We start from the raw sequence: 19,534 nt of genomic DNA on the forward strand, positions 1-19,534 counted from the left end.
CAATATCATGTAAGTTTCCTTCTTTAACTATATAATTATAAATACCGACAGTATTGAAGGACGAAGGGAAGGATATGCGCGCAAGTACTTTATTGTTTCGAGGCGCAGGAATTTCTATATGGTTCATTAAACAAAGGCAAACTTCGTTCACAATGCAAAGTTCACGGAGATGCTTCGCGAAGATCTTTGTCTACCCGAGTTCGTGCCCTCAATTTTTACACATGCGAAAAACGTCCGCGCAACTATTTTGTTGCAATGCCATTTTACCTGACGAAAAACATGATATAGTCTTCACCTTTTGTAAAAAAAAATTTCTAATTTAGCGCAGTAACATCCTGCCTCTCTCTTTTTTTTACTCGTTTTTTGTTCGCGAATCGTTGTACTGCCTCGAAACATTTTATTATAGTCTGATCTTCTAATCTCAAAGACACTCCTTGGTTGAATGGGAATCCTTGATAATTATCATGCCGATTTTATTGACGTCGGATTATCTGCGGCCGATTTAAGCGGGCTTACGATGTTAATAACGGCGTGAAAGAATCAACTTACGCTTCAATTTCTTCGTTCACATTATTCACGATATCGGAGTTATTGAACATACGCGCAATTAATATACGTACTATCTGCAGGGATTTTATCAAAACGCGTTACATTGCAAATTCCCGCGGGAAAATAAATTTAATTAACATTACCAACGTGTGACATGGGAACAAGTGCGATAGGAACGTTAAAACTAATATGCGAATTAGATTATCGGCTAAACATGGTTATTTATGCAACTGCGAGGATCAGTATTCGAGAGAGAACAAGGCAATTGGCTTTTAAAATTGTTTTTACGATGTCCACTTATCTTTTTTTTGTCTCCCAAAGTAGATGGTTTTTTTTTTATAGCACAGATAATAGTTATCACTGCAATTTATATGGATAGTATCACTGCAATTATTATTTCTATTCCTATATTCTTACTACCGCTAAAATCAAATACACGGACATTCGTAGTTTCATTGACGACATTTCTTTGTCCCATTTCCATCGCAACACCGAGCATCCGGTTAGTATCGGCGAACTGACGCGATTCTCCTTCCGTCATTAAAGGGATCGCAATTGGAAGTTTCAGCGAAGCGGTCTATCGATAAGTCGCTACTGTTAATTTGCACACTCGCAATACACCGGATGCTAACGCGATTTTGGTGTTCACTGTGCAACGCCGATGCTTATCGCGACTACGAGTTATCGGCGCTTGTTGAGGATTCATGCACTTCCTGGGCGTGTAGGAATCGAATTTCTCTCCTTCGCCTTCCTAAACGGATCTAGCTTAATCGTTTACCAATTTCCGTTCGCCCATTTTGCGTAGCAATGTTTGAAACTATTCGCGGACCGGTGTATCATCTGCATACATGTAAATGGGTCGCGTCTCGCTTTAAATATTCGCTTCTTTAATCCATCCTCAATTGCTTTATCATCTAATCTCCGTAAACTCCGCAATAACGATCAATACTTCCGCCGAACGGATGCAAGGTGGATCTTTTCATCTAAGCTAATTGATGCAAATTACTTAATTAGCATCAGAGAAAAAATTTTATTTAATTTCCTGTTTATACGCTTATTAAACAATTTACATTGTCGGTCCAGGTATTTTAAAATTCGTAATTTAATCATTGCCGTAAAGTCTCGTTAAGCGATAAATCATGTTACTCTGAATTGGAAGAAAGGAACCAAGAGAAAAATATTCACGTACCTTCCAAGCCGGTAGTTGGTCGTTCGTAGTTTCGGTTCATAGGGGAGCTGTGACTCTCTCTTCGGATAGTATGCCAAACTATTAACCCTTGTAATGCCTAAAAGCCGATATATCGGTTTTTGTTAGAATATATACGATCGATACATTTGCGCGTTTGCAATGCTATATATCTACTAACAAGATTATTGAAGCTTACAACATCTAAACATCGTTCCCGCATGATGGCCGGAAATAAAGAATAGCGTGTGTCGCGGAAGTGTCACACGGCTATTCGTCACGGCCGTGTCACTGCGATCTCATAAATTGTGTAAATTCACCAATGACCGACATTCCGATCGATCTTTGGCGTTTGCGCAAAGTTTGATATCGCCCGTTGAGTCAGGGTACCAGCGGCTGTATTAATGATGGCTAGTAATTAGCAGCTTCCGCGCTCAAAGGCCGCGCGTTCCCTTGGCGCGAGAATCAGAAAGTTTCGTTTCCGTGGGTAATGACGCGAGAGAGGACGTATACACCGGAGAATATGTTTATTCGAAAGTTGCGCGTTAAACGCATTAAAAGTGCTCGCCGGAATGGATCAGCGAGCGTGGAAAGTTTCGCCCACTTGGGTTTAACCCGATCTGCGGGCTCCGTTCGCTTTATCCCGATAACGGCTCCAGGTGTTGACAGTGAAATACAATCCAATTTAATTCTTAAGGCGTAATACCATTTTTTTCATCGGCTCAAGTAGCATCGAGCCATCGGGCTCTTACGTTAACCCTTTGAGGTTTGGATTTCGATTACGCGATTTAAAAAGTTATATAAGATTTTTAAAAAATCTGCTTTTAATAATCAATTGTACAAAAATAAAAGGTAAAAACAAACAGTAAAAGATGTCAAAACGTGTATTCACAACAATTAATTAATAAATAATTAACACTGAAAATGGCCTGATAAAACAGGTCGGAACGTTTGTTAATTAATTATTGTGCACTGTTTGCTCTCTTTATTTTTGTATAATTGATTATTAAAAAAATTATTTTTATAACAAAATAACCATCAAATTTCAACAGTAATCATAATATTTAATTTTGTTGAATTAATTTTTTCAAACATTATTCACATAGAAAAATGATAAAATATTTGGATCTTAAACTGTTTTCTTGAAAGAAAAGCACACATACGTTAAAAAAAAAGAACAAATCAAACAGATTGCAAGAAGATAAAAATTGATTAAAAGACACATTTCTTTTGGACGTTATTTGAACAGCGATCTCGTGTTCAATATTGTATCCTGAAAGAACGTTTTTCTCAGGCCACACCTAAGAACCGTAGCCGAACGCTTCCTCCGCTCCAAGAATGGGAAACTTATGTTTTCGGAGTTAATTGTATGCAAGCTAGTGCTTGGCGAATCGGGAGCGACTCGGAGCACCCCTCCGTCCGTCCCCACCCTTTCTTCGTTTCATTCCTACCTCGTCCCAGCCGGCTTTTCCCAGTCGGAAGCGATTCGGTTCCCATTACCGTGGAACGTTTGAACGTAAGTTGATTGCTCGTACTACGGACTTTTGTATTCTCTAAACTCAGAAGCATTATCGTTAACGAGCAAACGATAGTCGCCGCGCCGGGAGCGCTCGCCCCTCGATACGAACGAACGGTACTTCCGGAAATTCTTGCGCAACTAAACAGCTCCTAATGAGCTTGGCGAGTAATACTCGGCGATCGACCGGATCGGAAACCGAGTTAATGCGCGATTAATCCAATTCTCGACACCCTATTTATTATTAGTTTCGCGGTAACCGCGAATCGAGCCATCGCTGCGCGATACCTCTCTTTTTTATTTATCGCGTTCCAGTTATTGCGCTGCCAATTACCGTCGCTTTAATAATAACAATCGTGCCACGAAATGCAAACCCGCGCGCTGAATTCGTGAGCGGCCTGCTTCAAAAACGAATATCCGCTTCTCTATTTTTCCCGGGAAGCAAGTCAGTCCCTACATCCGTCTTACTCGCTACTTTCTTCGCAGCATCCGGCTCGCTCTCGCGGAATCCCGCGCGAGATAGCGAGGAAAGGGAGGTCGCCGCGTTTTGCGATGTTTCGCGTCGTCGTTTCGCGGCGGAGATATTCCGCGAGAAATCGCAGCGCAAGCCGTATGACCCAAGAACGAAATATTTCCGGTGCTATAGACATCGGTGGCCCGGTTGTTCCGCCGTCGCGTGATTCGTCGACACTGCTCTTTCTCTCGTCTACAAAATCCGTACGTACATCGTATTACCCACCCCGGTACACTCCGCCGCCGTAGCGCCAACAGCCCACGCGGATGTACATACATTTTTATATACGGGGTCGCCTTTTTATATATAGACGAGCACGCTATCGCGCGAGAGGAGAACCCGGTCATCGAACACCTCCCGTCGATAACATGCCCCGCGACCGGTCGACGGTCCACGATAAACGACTGAATTCCGGCTTGCGAGCCGCCTCTTCGCTGCGGCGAGATGCGAGAAACTGCCCGTGGCAGTATTAGAAAACTCATTTTTCCGCTGGCAAGTGGGCTCCGCGTGCTGCTGGCGTTATCTTAGAAATTAATTTTAACAAGGAAAAATTTTAGTACGCATTTCTGTGCAAAATATGCATTTTTGTAGCCCAACTTGTGTCTACGATCGATAGAATAATTGTAACAATAATATCTCAAACTTTTATATTTGTCTTCTAAAACGCGAAATAGTAATCTCTGTTTTTGGAAACTTAAAAAAAACTAACACGATATTATGTCCAAATTGTTCCCACATCAATTTTTTTTTAAATTCTGAAACAAAATATTAATATAAAAAATAATAAAATATTTGTTATTATATATATATATAACAAAATATTTGTTATTAAATATTTTTAACTATATCACATTCATTTGCGGCATTCGTACAGTATTTTTACTACGATGTGATATTGAATTAATATTTGAAAATCGGATATTGCAAAATAATTGGTTCTCAAAAATTCAGAATCATCTGACTGATCGATTTGTGCAATCCTAGAAATTTTTTATAATTTTCCTTGATCTTACACGGAAATGTAATGTTTCAAGTTTAAAAAAAATGTGTCCGTATGTAATACAAGTCTTAATAAATAAAATAAAATTTTAAGACGACAAATAGTTTTAAATCGATATTTCTTCCCACTTTTCAATAGATGATACAGTATTAACCCTCGTCCACAGCAGCGAGGGTCTTCTCGGACTCCGATCGCTAATACTCTATGTATAAATAATAAAGAAACGGATCCGATGTAATATTTCTTTATACCTTAAAAACATATTCTCCCCTGTTTTCCATTTTTTTCACAGTCATGTATTCATTTGTTTTTTCCTTTAGCTATACAAGCGCACTGATAAAAGTTACAAAAGCAATTATTGTTTGATACAGAGCAAATTGTAAAAAAGACATTATACACTCGATTGCGTATCGAGAAAAGGCTCAGGAGGAAAAAAAATAATTGTGCGATGGAGAAAGAAAACTGAAAAGAAAGCGATCACGATTGAGATTATTTTCACGATCAAAGCCACATTCTCGCTCTCGACGAGGTAGATCTTCTCGTTCGCTCCCCTCCGGACGATTAATCTTGGCGGAAAACATTTACGACCCGGGCGCTGCGGCACGAAGCGGCTCGCGAAAAGCGCGCGGAAGGGTCTTAGATCACGACAGCCCCGAAGAATGTGGTTGAGACACGGCGGAGGGAAACGGTTCGATCGAATCACGTTGCGCGAAATAGAATAAAATTATTGTAACGCGCGCGGTATATCGAGCGACGATTAATAGAATATGTATATACATATATATATACCTCGCGCGTTTTCAAAACCGTTTCGGGCGGTTCGTCCTCGCACATCGTATACCCCACACACAGTATTACCGCGTTCATTCTTAACGCGGGGGACGAAAAGGACGAAGGAATTTGCACGGGCGATTGATGATTCGCGAAGTCGCGCGCGCGGAGAGGGAAGATCGGGGGGCGGCGGGGGGGGGGGGGGGGGGGGGGATGAACGAGGTGGCGGCGCGGCGCGAGCGAGGAGGTGGAGATGGAGGTGGAAGCCGAAGGTGGTGGCAGCAAGTCCTGGCGATGGTGGAGGGTTGGGAGAATCGGTGAGAGAGGCGGCTGGCGTGCCACTCGTTCGCAGGATACTGCCGGCGTGTGTGCCGGCGGTGGCGAACGCGCCCGGACATCGATACAGCTCTGCCGCCGCTGCCGCCGCCGCCGCCGCCGCCGCCGCCACCACTTTGCCCCGTGATCCTCTCTGACCCTCTCGCCCCTCTCCGTAGCCACCCTTCCGTCGTGCGCGACCCTCGTGCGAGCCTCGTGCACGGTACCATACACGCACGTATATATATATATATACACTACACCGCCAGACGCGCCTTTCGTATATACTCACCCCGCGTACCACCATTAGCCCCCAGGAGCCGAACGTGGCCTGCCTTCCCTTCTCTTTCACCATGTTATTCGCGCCCAACACTTATCGCCGCCGTGCTGCTACTCCCTCATATCCTCCGACTTCGCCCCCGACACGACCTAACGAGTCACTCAAAGTAATCCAGCGCGGAGTCGTCGCTCTTGATTATGTCATTTTTCCTAATGCGTCTTCCAAAAACCGCAAGAGGATCCGACCTGTACACAAAAGATAATACGAGTGCTTACAGGTTTTGTCAAATCGCGCGGCATTAATGCATTACGATCAATAAGGATTTATTTCGAGGAAGACACATTTCGGTGTTGCAGTCCCCTGGCGCAAAATGTGCGCTTCGGACAATTTCTTGGAATATTCTATGATTTATTCTATCGTCAAATTCTTCTTATTCTTGGACTTCTTGCCGGCAAACGAGGTGTGTGCTTTATGCTACAAATTAGCCAGCGTTGGATTAGTTTGATCGATCAGCTGCGATGCTTTTTATCGTCGCGTCAAGTTTTTGCACTCCCACTTACGACACATGTTCTATGTAGTCAGCGTAGCACTTCCCTCTCCCTCTATCTTTCTCTCTCTCTCTCTCTCTCTCACACACACACACACACACACACACACACACACACACACACACACACACACACTCTCTCTCTCTCTCACACACACATTCGCTTATTTCCATTCTCCTCCATCCGCATTACTTGCAGTTAACCGGTCTTCCAAGCACCGCCACGGTGAGCTAATGAACGACTCGGAATTATCGAACGCCAATCGTTGATGAAAGCAATTAACGACCGAATTACATTTTGATACGCGATTATTTTACTTCAAGCATCCGTTCGTTAACGCGATAACCACACGTCCGCCTTGGTCTTTTTGCGCGCGGTTGCGTCAAAATTAGCGTCCGACGAGCTCATTTTGGATCTCATCCTCCGTAATCCTCCGGACTAAATTGCACATGCATCGGCGCATCCCGCGGCGGCCGAGGAACGCACGCTCGTTTGCGTACCATTAACTCGGGAAGCGGAATGCGGTTCTGACCGCGATAGTCACCCTCGCTTTAAAGAGTCTTAAATGCAAATTAATTAAGTAGCGCAAACCCAATTAAAGCCGACCAATATTGACAGCCGAGCTCGAGCGTATCCGTGTTTAATATTTATGACAATGACAGATAGCGACCAAAGAGTGATTTACATGTTTCGATGAGCTAATTAAATACTACGAGATTAATATACAAATCATCCGTTACTCGTGATACAACAGCGCGAGAGAGAGAGAGAGAGAGAGAGAGAGAGGCGATTCTACGCGAAAATAATAAATTAAGATACCATTTTTTTCTTCAGCACACTTTATTTTCAAAAAAATTGAATTTGAAAATTAATATCATCCTTCCTGTGTCTTGTCTGACGACTTTCGATCACATCGTGCCACAAAGTTGAATAAATTGATTTCGATGACAATTCGAATTAATAATTAAATTTAAATATTTCTTTTCATTTGTGAAATTGAAAATAATCTTGTTACTTTTGAAATCACTTATTCAGCTATTTCTTTTTTGATTTGATATTATAAATAGAAAGCTGAATTTTTTAATTTACATTTCACGTTTCACCGTTGTTGAGATACATTGAATAAGTTATATATCGCAACGTAATTAAAATTTGCTCATTCTTAAAAATAATAAAGGATATTAAATCCGGTATCAGCGCAATATTTTTTTAAGCAAACTACGCAAGCCTGGTTGCTATAGCGATTGAAATTCCTCCCTTTGTTTTATCAACCGCTCAGTCTTTAATAGTCTTTATTCTTACGTTTATTTTCGTATCATTAGTAAAGGAGAGGAAAAAGCTTCATTCCACTTTGCGCTTGTAATAGGGTACACGCGAATTATCAGAATTTCTCGGACTAGTTTAACTTTAACGAGACCCCATCTAAGGGCCGTAACTAAACATAAGATTGGCCGTAAAGCGCATGAAGCACACGATTCGCGTTTCCACAATGTTAGTTACTGCGTTTCAAGTTTATTCAAGAGAATAAAAAGGCACACGTGAGAACAATACTGCGCCTGCGAGTGAGTTGAGCGTATTGATGCATATTTCATAAATTTCGACGGGGTGTACGAAAAGTCAAAGAGGGTAAAAGCATCGCACTGATCGCACGCTGACTCAACGAGGCGCAAACTACTCGCAAAAAATTCTTCCTCTCAGAGGCCCGCGAATGGACCGTAGCTTTCTGCTCTTATTTCTGTCCGTAGCTGCTAGAGCCTGTTTGAACATTCGTTAACGAGTGCCGTGTCACTCGAGCGAATCATCGTTCGGGAGAAAAACCTTCGCGATCAACGTCGATTTCCGCTCTCCGAGCTTTCTACACTTTTCAGTGCCACGTTCGTATATATACAACGATATTTCGTAAATTTTTTTCAGATTCGCTGATGGTCAAAAACTGTACAGCCGAGCGGTCAGAAGCGCGTACAAGTTATTCTATCGACATGAGAAAACAGTTTTGCAAAATTTCACGATTACGTTATATTCCGCATCATTTTTCTACAAAATGTTGAACCGAGAACTTTTTCTCCCGATCTTCGCGAGGAAAGAGTTAACTCTCGCATTTTAATCCGTTAGCTCTAAATGGCAAAGAGCACGAAGCGCATATCTCCGGGTTTATTTTCGCGAAAATAACGCGCATTCCGAGTTCCCTAACTCGACATAATAACAATTTTATTGTACAGTAAAAGCGACGCGTGAATGTATTTCGCGGGAGATTGGGGAGACGACGTGCGCGAAGAATAAAAAGAAGACGCGAGGGAGAGACGAGACAGACGCGATAGGGATTTATTTTCCCGTCCGTATTTTCGCGCGAGATTGAAAACTGAGCCGATGCTCTCGATAACTATGTATCCGACCGACCTCGATTACTTCCGTGCCAAACGCGCTATAATTAGTATATCATATCGTCAAGCATTGCAAATCTTCCTCAATCAAATTGTAATATTTTTGGAATGCGCTGCTGTGCGCGAGCTCCCTGTTAATTTATTTAAAAGATCTTTGACATGATATATTAGTCAAATATTGAACGATGTGAATTCATTAAGTTGAATAATTGAGCGCATTTTGCATTAATATCGTCCTTTTCTTTTATTTCTATTTTATTTATGAATTTTCTGCATTTTTCCCTTTTCACTGTTCTGTGAATTTTTTTATATTTTTCTTTCTACATATCTCTTCCCTTTCTCTTCATTTATGCATATTCTTTCAATATTTTTTTAGTGTTGTTTTTATATTTATTTTATTATTTCTTTGCTGTGGTTTCTTTATGTTACATTTAACCTTGTATGCATATATTTTCTGGCCGGAACAAACCGAAAAATTATGACAAAATTTTCAAGTTTCGCTGCTATAGCAATGTAGAGGGTGTATCTGCGAATATAACAGTTAATTTGATTTTATTTATTGAGAATGCAGCTCTTGTCACGTATGTCACGTATGTTATTCATATTTACCGATTGTTAGAGCACCATCGATCCTGTTTTAAATTCTGATCATACAGCGGTTTGTTTTTCGATCGTGTACAAAAATTCATCGTAATATTCTATTCGCGCAAAAATATAAAATATGAGAAATAAATGTGTCCGGGAACACACGCTCCGAAATGATCACATAATGATGTGTAAATATTGTTTAATACATTAAATCATTATCGGCACGTGTTCCGTTTCACACCGCGTTTCACATTTTACGTATTAAAATATGTTTTCACGCTCAAAGTACAATTGAAACCGTAATTCCGCCATTAGTTCCTTCGATACCTCAAATTTGCGTAATCGAACTTGCCGCGGAAGGAATGGTTACGTTCTTCATATTTAATGAAGAATCGCGTGTAATTAATAACAGAGTAGAGATCGTGCGGCATTATCAGAAAATCGTATCTGAGATCATATAACGAGAATTAGTAAACGCAAACGCGATGGATATAAATAATGGATGCAGATAATTGAGAAATCCTTTTCGGACGATTTGATTATCGATTATTGAACATAGCGCCGAAGCACCTGGGCTCAAGATCCGGGCAAGATAGTTTCGTATCTCGCTTTATGCGCCTTTTACCCGCCGAAAGCGCATAAGCGAGAAAAAAGTCGAGCCAAAAATCGAGGATCCTGAAACTGCGCTGCGATATCCATTTTAAAATAAAATGAGATATTTTGACAAAATGCATTAAAATGATTGAAAAGGTAAAAATACTCCATATTTAAGCGATGGTGCGGATAATTGAAAATTTGGAAATTAATTTCGCAATCAAAAACAAACTAGTAAGATGATTTTATTCATTTTCGAACGAGATAACGATTGCACCTAAAAACGATCGTTTTTCAGTTTCCGACATTCATGTTTATAGAGTTCGGTTGTAAATAACATTTGGAGAAGAATACATGGAGAAGAACATAGAACCGCGATTGATTTCCGCCGCTGTTAATTGGTGTTTTCTCTATATGATTTCGCACTAAATTCAACCAGACCGATTCCTCGAAATTGGAAATACTTTTATTTTACTGATGATTGCGATTCGTACTCGCGCACAAACGGTAAATTATATAGGTGGAGGTATTTTGTTTTTTTAATGAGAACAAATGCAGATGAAAGCTTTAATGACGATCGGCATATTTACGTTCAACGATCAAATTTGTGCGCTTAAGAAAAGTATCCTCTTGTTTGCATAATTAATTGTATGGTTCAACTGCTTTATGCTCACAGAAAACGAAAAAAATCCGTGATGAATCGCGTGTCATGAAGTGTTCTTATTTTATGAATACGACCGCATCAGATGCTATTAATGTATCTCCGGCTATATAAAGAGTGTAAAAAAATTGTGCGACATGTATTTCAATTTATTTTCTTCTCGCTGATAAATAGAAAATGTAGAAATAAATCAAAATGTTAACTTTAAAATAAATTTTTAAAAAATACATTTTTTCGTTTTAATATCTTCACCGAACGAAAAGCAAAGACTCGTCCGAAAATATCGCGACACAATTTTTTACATTCTGAACGCAATAATACTGATTATTCTACCACGCGTTGTTTACATTTCATACAATTAACGAGCGGAACTTTAATTAGGAATACTTTCCCCGTTTGTAATTTGCTGAGATAATTTCTAAGAACTTAATCGCAATCTTGTATTTTCTGAATATCTATTATCTTCCTTCTGTTGGAAATTCTTTAAGATAACATTATATGTTATCTCTTGATTTTGTAGAGTTATTTTAGTATATTTTGTAATTGCTTACGCCAATGTAGTTTACCAGCATTATGAAGTCAGTTTAAATATAGTTAACGAACACAAGCTTAACATAGCTTCGTCGTAACTTTCTCATCTCTCCCTCTCCCTCCCTCTCTCTCTCTCTCTCTCTCTCTCTCTCTCTCTCTCTCTCTCTCTCTCTCTCTCTCTTTAGCTTTTAATCAGATTTATGGGACAGTTGTGTGCCGTGATTTCGAATACAGAAGAATATATCGGCGAGATATATACATATCGAAATGCATTGAGTAGAAAATTTCGACGACAGTAACAATTGGACAACAATATCTGACGATAAGAATGATGATAACGACGGGCCACAGCCGGCACTATTTTAGCTACTTCCGCGCGAACCGACGAGGAATTCTTGATAGACGTATCTGGAGCAGGCGCGCATTGGAAAATTCTTCAAATATTTACTCGTCGTCTCTGAACTCGCGTATGAACTTGCTGTGATGGATTAAGCCTTTTGCAGCAAGCTTCGCGCCCATTCACGCGCCGATACGCGAAGCGCAGCGTGCATACGTGCGTTTGCCGCATTGACGCGATAGGAAAAAATGAATAGCCACGCAAAAAAGTGCGATGCAGTCGCTGCAACGACATAAGGGACGACGGAGCGGGCTGCTTTCGCAATATTCCCCGCGTAGCTTGCATTCGCACTCGACACAACAGAAATATTCTCCCGAAAGCATGCATACAACTGCTTTAATTTCGCAGCAGAATTTTATACGCAATTATCATCGTGCGTCCTTCGATCCCGTCGCGTCGCGAGAGATCTCGCCATTTGAGATTCGCCGAATGACGCCGCTTAAATGTCGCGAAGGAAATTTTCGTTTTTCACCTCCCACCTCTAGGCTTTTCCTCCTCTCGACTGTGATTGGAATTTTCAAGTGGGTTCCTTCCACGATTGACGAGAATGCTTGGAGTGGCGCCGACCGGACTTGCGGAAGACCCCGGGCGACGAGGGCGGGATCTTCGAAATTAATGAAACTGAAATTCGCCGAGAGTTTCCTTTCAACGGAAATCACGGAAATGCCTATCGATCCCGGCGAAGACTTTACTCTTTCACGAGAAAGATACGACGAAGAGAGGAAGCGGACGGGGAGAGGGAGAAGGGGTAACTAGTTGTCGCGGAAATCGATTTTCGTCGTTGGGTCGGCATTACCCATCGGAATTCGTAACCTAATATTATTCGCCGTCACCATTCGTGCGCGATTGTTACTTAACAACGATGGCGATTCCAAAGGGAATCACCGGCGAGTACCATGAACCGTCCTGCCGTTTTATACTTTTTTTCGCGCAGCAGCGCGATGCTTCCTTAACGATCACCTTTTGTCGCCATCGCGGCGATGATGATCCGTATTTATACAGAAATAATAATCCATTTATATCGAAAAATCAATACAATTAATTCTCTCATATTCTATCAAAATTATCAAGAGCATATCTTTGTGTAAGGATAACTTTTCTCTTAGACAATAGTCTTTCGAAGAAGTAAAATAATTCGGTGAAACAAAAAAATGGATCAAAAGACGATAATTTATATATTGTGAAATTGTATTGATAAATAAGAAAGTCAAAAAGTAGTTAAAATACGATTTAAATCGTAATATATCTTATTGTTAATATTCATAAGTAAATTAATTCAACGTTTTGACATCACTTCGTGCCAATATAATCTCGAATTTCACTCATGTGTTATAATTTCCAATATACCTTCCGACTTTCCTGATAATAACTGGTATTCCCTCATTATCCAATTACTCGTACACCGTGAAAAAATGTTGGCTCAGCTCCACCAATCCTCGTCGACAGTGGTAGTTTTATAGACGACACGGTATTTCGCGGCTATCGCATCCTGCTCTGTAACAGAAGGCAGGATATTAAGACTTTTTGCCCGGCCCGGAATGTTAATACGCCGTTGAAACGTCGAGGTTGTTTCGGGTATTCGCTTAATCCCGGCAAATACGCACCGTATTCGCGAGAGTAAGAAGCATTTACCGGGGAGTTCTCGCGCTCTCGAGTCTTTCGTACACAAAAACTTCACTCGGGGAAACGAGCCAAAGTATCGCCACTTCGGACAGTCTGGTACACGCGCGTAATGGCGAATTAACGCTAAACAGAATTTCAATTCCGATGCAGTACTATATATTATATAATCGCGCGCGCACGCGAGTTTCCCGTCGATAAAGGAATATTTTTCGCACTAGATGCTTATTAATGCGCATCGCATTTAATATTAATCGAACGCACAGCGTATTATTCGCACCGCCGAATGGACGAAACGTGCTTCCGCATTCTCTCTCGCCCCTCTCTCTTTCTTCCTCCCCTTCTTTCTTTTCTCTCTTTCCTTCCTCCTGCGCGTTTTTTATATCCCACGCTGTTCTCGCCGCCCTTTTTATCGTCGGTTATCCCATATCTCATCCTTATCGAGAACGACAGATTGCGCTGCACGTTATATCATCGATTGCGCGCTCTCTCACATAGATAATACGTCTCTCGCGCAATGAAATTCCGAAACTTTTTACACCGTGACGTTTGTTCAAAGCTTTGCTTTTAACGCGGTTTGTACTTTATCATTTAATTTCGCTCGTTGAGATTATTCCGCCGCGGGCATCGTAACTGCGGTGCGTACGTTTTATCCTACTCCACTCATCGAAACGTCAGGAAAATGTTCTCTTATTCGCGATATATGTATCTTGATAAAAAAAAAATGTATACAATAATGTAATAATAAACATTTGACAATAAAATTTCTCGACAATGATAACGCTGGTTATTAACTCTGCATTTATTTTTTTTTATTTTTTATTTAATTGGGACTCGGATAAAAAGATTCAAAACGAATTGTGCGATCGAACTGTTCTGAGAGTTGGTGGAGAAGCGTTCGGGTTTTAAATTTAAATTCGTACGTACAATTAAAACCGAATCACTGATCGAACTATTTGAACGAATCTCGCAGATTCAGACCGTCAAGGAAATTGCACGACATGACAAATGCAAGTGGAAATAGCAATCGTTGTAAACGATTTGTTTGTTTTTGCATCATCTAATTTTGTCGTGCTATTTTATTCAAATCGAATTCAAACTGCACGGATGTATGATGTATGTGTTTTAAAAATCGCAGCTTCGGAAGAACCAAACAATTTAACTTCGAGCAGGAAGTTCCAATTATTCGAATTATTGAACTATCGGAACATTCTGAAAACCAGTTTTAACGCGCTTTATAATAGCTTTCCATTTTTCAGTACGCAATTTCGCACCCCATAATCTCGAAACGCCCCGTAATTATCGCTAGCGATGTATACGACGCGGCGCGATGCGCTCAAAGAGATTCGGCGAGAGCGCGATAAGTCCGAGACGTTTCTCCGGAAGCGAGATCGATGCGAGATGCGAACACATTTGCCGAGCGCGCGGATATCGTAAAGTGCGATGGAAGGCGGAAGCGTGTCCTGATCCAGTCAGCTCTACGCCGGTTATTCTGTCCAGTATCCACCTTCGTTTCCTTGCGCGTGATCGCGTTGCCGAGTTATTGCCGGCTCTTCAAAGGCGATATTTTTCCGTGAGCGCGTTATAGCAAGTCCGTCTGGTCGACTTCTTATTCATGCGGGCGTTGGTTTGAAAAACACTGGCCGCAGAAAAGACGATACGGAAAGAGAGAGAGCGAGAGAGAAAGAGAGAAAAAGAGAGGCTCAGGCATCGAATTTTTCTATACCGCGGCATCAACAATCACGAGACCGAGCGACCGAGCGAGATTGCCGACGAGAGCCGGAGTCATAAAAATGCAATTTTCTATTTTCCTTGTTTGTTTTCGTTGCGTCGCAAGAAGGACGGGGATATACTCGATTTGATTTGATTTAGTATAATCTGTTCTTGGTGTCTCTGCGCGCTCGCTGTCTCTCTCTCTCTCTCTCTCTTTTCCGGCCGTGTGCGCGTCTCGCGCCGACTTAGATATCCTACCCCGATGGCATCTCTCCGTTTGATAAAAGCATAATTTATCACGAGCGGGAAATATTGCTCTCGTTCAGTCACTCGATTGTCTTATCGGGAATCCTTCCCGCCGATCGATCGTCAGACAGCTCCGCGAGCGATTATCGTGTTTGCCGTCTGGTAATATCCTCGCGGATGTCTGCGGACCCTCTTTCTTCGCGTCGAATCGTATCTCTCCTGGTTTTCACTTGGAAATAATGATAACAAAATAATTCATGTTGAGATGCAAATTGACTCAAGCATGAGCTGAAATAATTTATCAATTTTTTTTTCGTTTAACCAATCAATTTCCTGTCAGAGATCCTACACAGTAATAGCATGCTCTCTTCCATTCGGTTTAATCATATTATTTTTGTAAATCAGACTCGTGAACACAAATGTTAACTTTTTTACGTTGGAATTGGCATACCGGACTCGTTCGTTTCTGATGTAACTTTGACTCTGCTAAAATGTTAAAAAATTTAAAATAATTATTGTTTATTTCTTAAAATTCCTAAAAGAGTTGATATGTGTGAAAAAAATTGCGGAACACTATTCAAATATTTTAATTTATTGAAAAAAAAGAAGAAAAATTGCGCGAGGTCACGTGCGATCCCGGTATGTCAGGAGATGATTATAAGAGATAATTATACAATAGTTCTACTCGATAGGACATAATTTGAAATACGATAACACGGTAAAAAAAACTGTTTACGCCAATTAATTTAAGCAATATATACATTTTTACGAATAACAAGAATAGTTTGAAGTTACACGCTTCGTTATCTCGTGTTTTTCATTCCTTCAATCTCGATTTGAGATTGAGTTATCATCGTTGACGGAGGACTATACATCTCTGCTCGCGTTTATTAATTAAACGATAACGATTCTACGGACCGATGCCGGATAAGCGGCGTCGAGAGAGTGAGAGAAATAGAGCAGGAAACGATAGAGCAAAGTTAAGTAATAGCAGCGTGTAATATCGATCCATCGATATCAGCGCATTCCGCGGGCGGTACGTGTGGAACTTGTGGTTTAACTGTTTGCAGCGGCGACGCCTCCGCCGTTCGTTCCTTATGTAAATTACATTGTTTCCGCAGCGATTCGCAAGTTCTCTTTGGCCGCTGCGCATCTCGTGTCTCTCCGCACATCTCTCGTCGGTTTCTCTCATTCTCTCTCTCACTCTCTCTCTCTCTCTCTCTCTTTCTTCCGTTCTCTCTTTCTCTCTCCTTGTCTCTCGTAGCTTATTCTCGAGCAAAAGGCAGTGATGAGCGAGATTAAGACTAATGTCGGCGAACAGCGGTTGCTGCGATGCGCTTATGTACGCTTTAGGTATTAGCACGCTGGCTGCGTGCGCGAGGGGGATAAGCGGTAATAACGTTACACTCGCACACGAAAAACTCGCTCGTTAAACCGGCGTAAAACAGGTTACAAAGACAACGATATCGACGAAATTATTCTCAACTGCGGCCGGATGACTTAGCGTTGTTCCCGTGTGTACTCCAATTTTTGATGTCTCATTACTCGTTCGTACGGACAAATTCCTAACGTGCACTGAATGCATCTGCCATAGGCATATTTGGCAATTTTATCATGCTTAAATATACTATTTATTTATAAAATAGAAACAATGTCAAATTACAATTGATAGCTACGAATGGCATAAAATTATAAAATTTCGAAAAAGGGTATGTGAAATAATAAAATCAATCACGAAATTAAAAAAAAAAAAACGACACGGATTAATAATGATGCTATATATTTTAAAAAAAAACCAACCATTCGCCCGACGAATGGAGATATCTGATGCTCAATACACGTAAAAATATCGAATCAGGAGGTGGAACGTGCAGTCTATCGGCGTGAAATTAGCGGCAATAATCTTAACCCGCATCCCCCGTTACGGCGCGAGCTATGCATCGATCCATCGATATCGTCATACCTCTCGTGTAGCCCGTACGAACGGGGGAGGAATTACGTACGTGCCTGTGGCTTAGCTACTTACGCCCGAGACGCCTTGCCTCGATTCCTCATGTAAATTGCGTCGTTTCCGGTTGACGGATCACAGCCCAGACGTGGAACGTTGCATTCTCTCTATGTATACGACATGCACCTGAATCGACGCCGCCCCGTTTCGTTCTTCCGCTCTCCCTCCCTGCCTACCCGATTCGCTAACTCTGCCACTTGTTCCGCTACTCGTCTATGACTTGTGACATGTGTATGCTCGCGAAGCGCTTGGTCGCTTAGAATTTCAGGAGGAAAACAAATTAGGCCGCGATAATTGACACGAACGTTTACGCGCCAATTAAAATTCGAAATGAAAGAAAGCCTTCCGTGAAACGATATATACCTTTTTACAGCGAGGCGTAAAATTGCGTCGAGTGCGCGGATTATTAAGCGTCAGGCGGTCTTAAAAAAAAAAAAAAAAAAAAAAGAAAGAGCTCCGAGTTATTAAATCGCGTCGTATTATCTTCGCGTCCGCAGTGCGGGCGTGCACGAGAAAACCTAATTTTCGGGCTTGTTCTCCGGGCGAGTTACAGATTGAATCTGCAGTTTTAATCAAAGTGTACAAATCGGGCATTAAATTGTGACGGATAATTGGCACATGGCGCACAATCTGTCGTTAAAAATGTATGTCTTAATTCGCTCATTAATTCGTGCATAAAACAACTTATTAAATCGCGGGGAATAATCTGCCGTTGGCAAATCGAAAATGCAATATTCAGTTCATCTACCGCAAATGACAAATCGAAAATATACGTAATTATACATACATCACGGATTAAACGTGTGTTAATTAATTAAACGAGAATGAATTAATACAGCCATCGGCAAGTAAAATTTCGATATGATATTGTGGAATTTTCGCCGTACGACACTTCGAGACAAATTCGAGGTAAATTTTTCTCCTTTCTACTCTAAATTCTTTTAAAACCGAGAAAGAAAGAAGAAATGAACTAACAGGCGAGAACAAATTGCAATGTCCCGCGCGGAATTTTGTTAAAACAAGTAACACATTCTTATTTACGCAATATTACGATATACCATAGCTTTAAACGACAAATGAAATGCCACGATAAGAATAAATCGCTTACTTGATCAACTGTGCGAGATATACAGGCAATGATGAGCGCCATTGTTCGGAATTTTCTTTAAGAGATAATCTCGACAATAGCAGAATCAGCAATTTGAAATGCTTTTTAAAAAACTCATTATTCGACAAACTACGACCCACTCAACAAACAATTTCATCATAACTAGCAAAAAACCGCAATAGTTATTATCGTTGTTGTAATGTTTTCATCACTCGTCACAATGCTCTGTAAACTTTTGCAGCACGAAGTTAGAATAAAAAGAAAAAAGATATAAAAAGAAGAGAAGAGAAAAGAATCTTTCTTTCATTTGTGCGAGCGTGACGTATACAGCATTATCGATATCGAAAACGCATGACGTCGAAGACGCGTAGCGGCGTTGTGTCGTGGAAAATATCGCAACCGCGAACGCACCTTATCGTTGCTTCGCGCCTACGCGAATTGTCTAGGTCCTGCCGATATCTACTTGCCTATTGTGTGCCTCGGCATAGGCGTATGCGCGTCAACCGCGGTGAGTGACGCGTGCCTTGATTTATATTTGTAGAAACTGTGCCGCGCTGTGCGCGCCGGATCCTTATCGGCACCGGATGAATACAGCGTTGTGAAATTGGAACACGCGCGCGCGGCGAGAGATAGATTTATTCTATATTCAGGGGCTCGGGATTTCGAACGAGATATTTCGGTTTGTTTTTCGCTGTGTCTGCGCGCCGCGCAGTCAAAATTTGTCGCGCTTCTCGCGCGTTTAACTGCAACGCCGCAGTTGCCGACGTGCCCGCCGGCTGATTTCATTTTGGAATTTATCATTTTCTCCGCTTTAATGAATTAATGAATAATAATTTTGATAATTTTGTATGATTCGGTTGTCGCATCGCGCACTGTATTAACCGCACCACCCAGAGAACTCCTGCAACGACAATATCCCGCAAACTCCGTTTGTCCGCGTCCTTCCGCATCTACTCAGTGGTCGCCCTTGTTACGCTGTTTGCGTACCGCGCGACGGTGAACAGTCCG

The 19,534-nt window shown here is 41.4% G+C and overlaps 1 protein-coding gene across 11 annotated transcripts in view; it reads right to left on the bottom strand.

The window, feature by feature from the left end:
- Window positions 1-19,534, bottom strand: part of LOC105667632 (uncharacterized) — a 94,548-nt gene that overhangs the window by 18,820 nt on the left and 56,194 nt on the right. For 6 of the 11 annotated variants that reach the window (XR_001099964.2, XM_012359541.2, XM_012359539.2 and 3 more), the window contains one exon: window positions 1,739-1,835. The exons of 1 other annotated variant lie outside the window; for it this stretch is intronic. Coding sequence is in view for 5 of the 10 variants with exons in the window: in XM_012359541.2 (XP_012214964.1) it covers window positions 1,739-1,835 (97 nt within the window). In the remaining 5 variants the exon portion in view is untranslated. Of the gene's footprint in view, window positions 1-1,738; window positions 1,836-6,143; window positions 6,377-19,534 lie in introns of all 11 variants that reach the window. 4 more of the 11 variants (XR_010891148.1, XR_010891149.1, XR_010891147.1 and 1 more) reach the window with 2 other exon arrangements.

Source organism: Linepithema humile, chromosome 7, assembly GCF_040581485.1.
Source record: "Linepithema humile isolate Giens D197 chromosome 7, Lhum_UNIL_v1.0, whole genome shotgun sequence".
Classification (NCBI taxonomy): Eukaryota; Metazoa; Arthropoda; class Insecta; order Hymenoptera; family Formicidae; genus Linepithema; species Linepithema humile.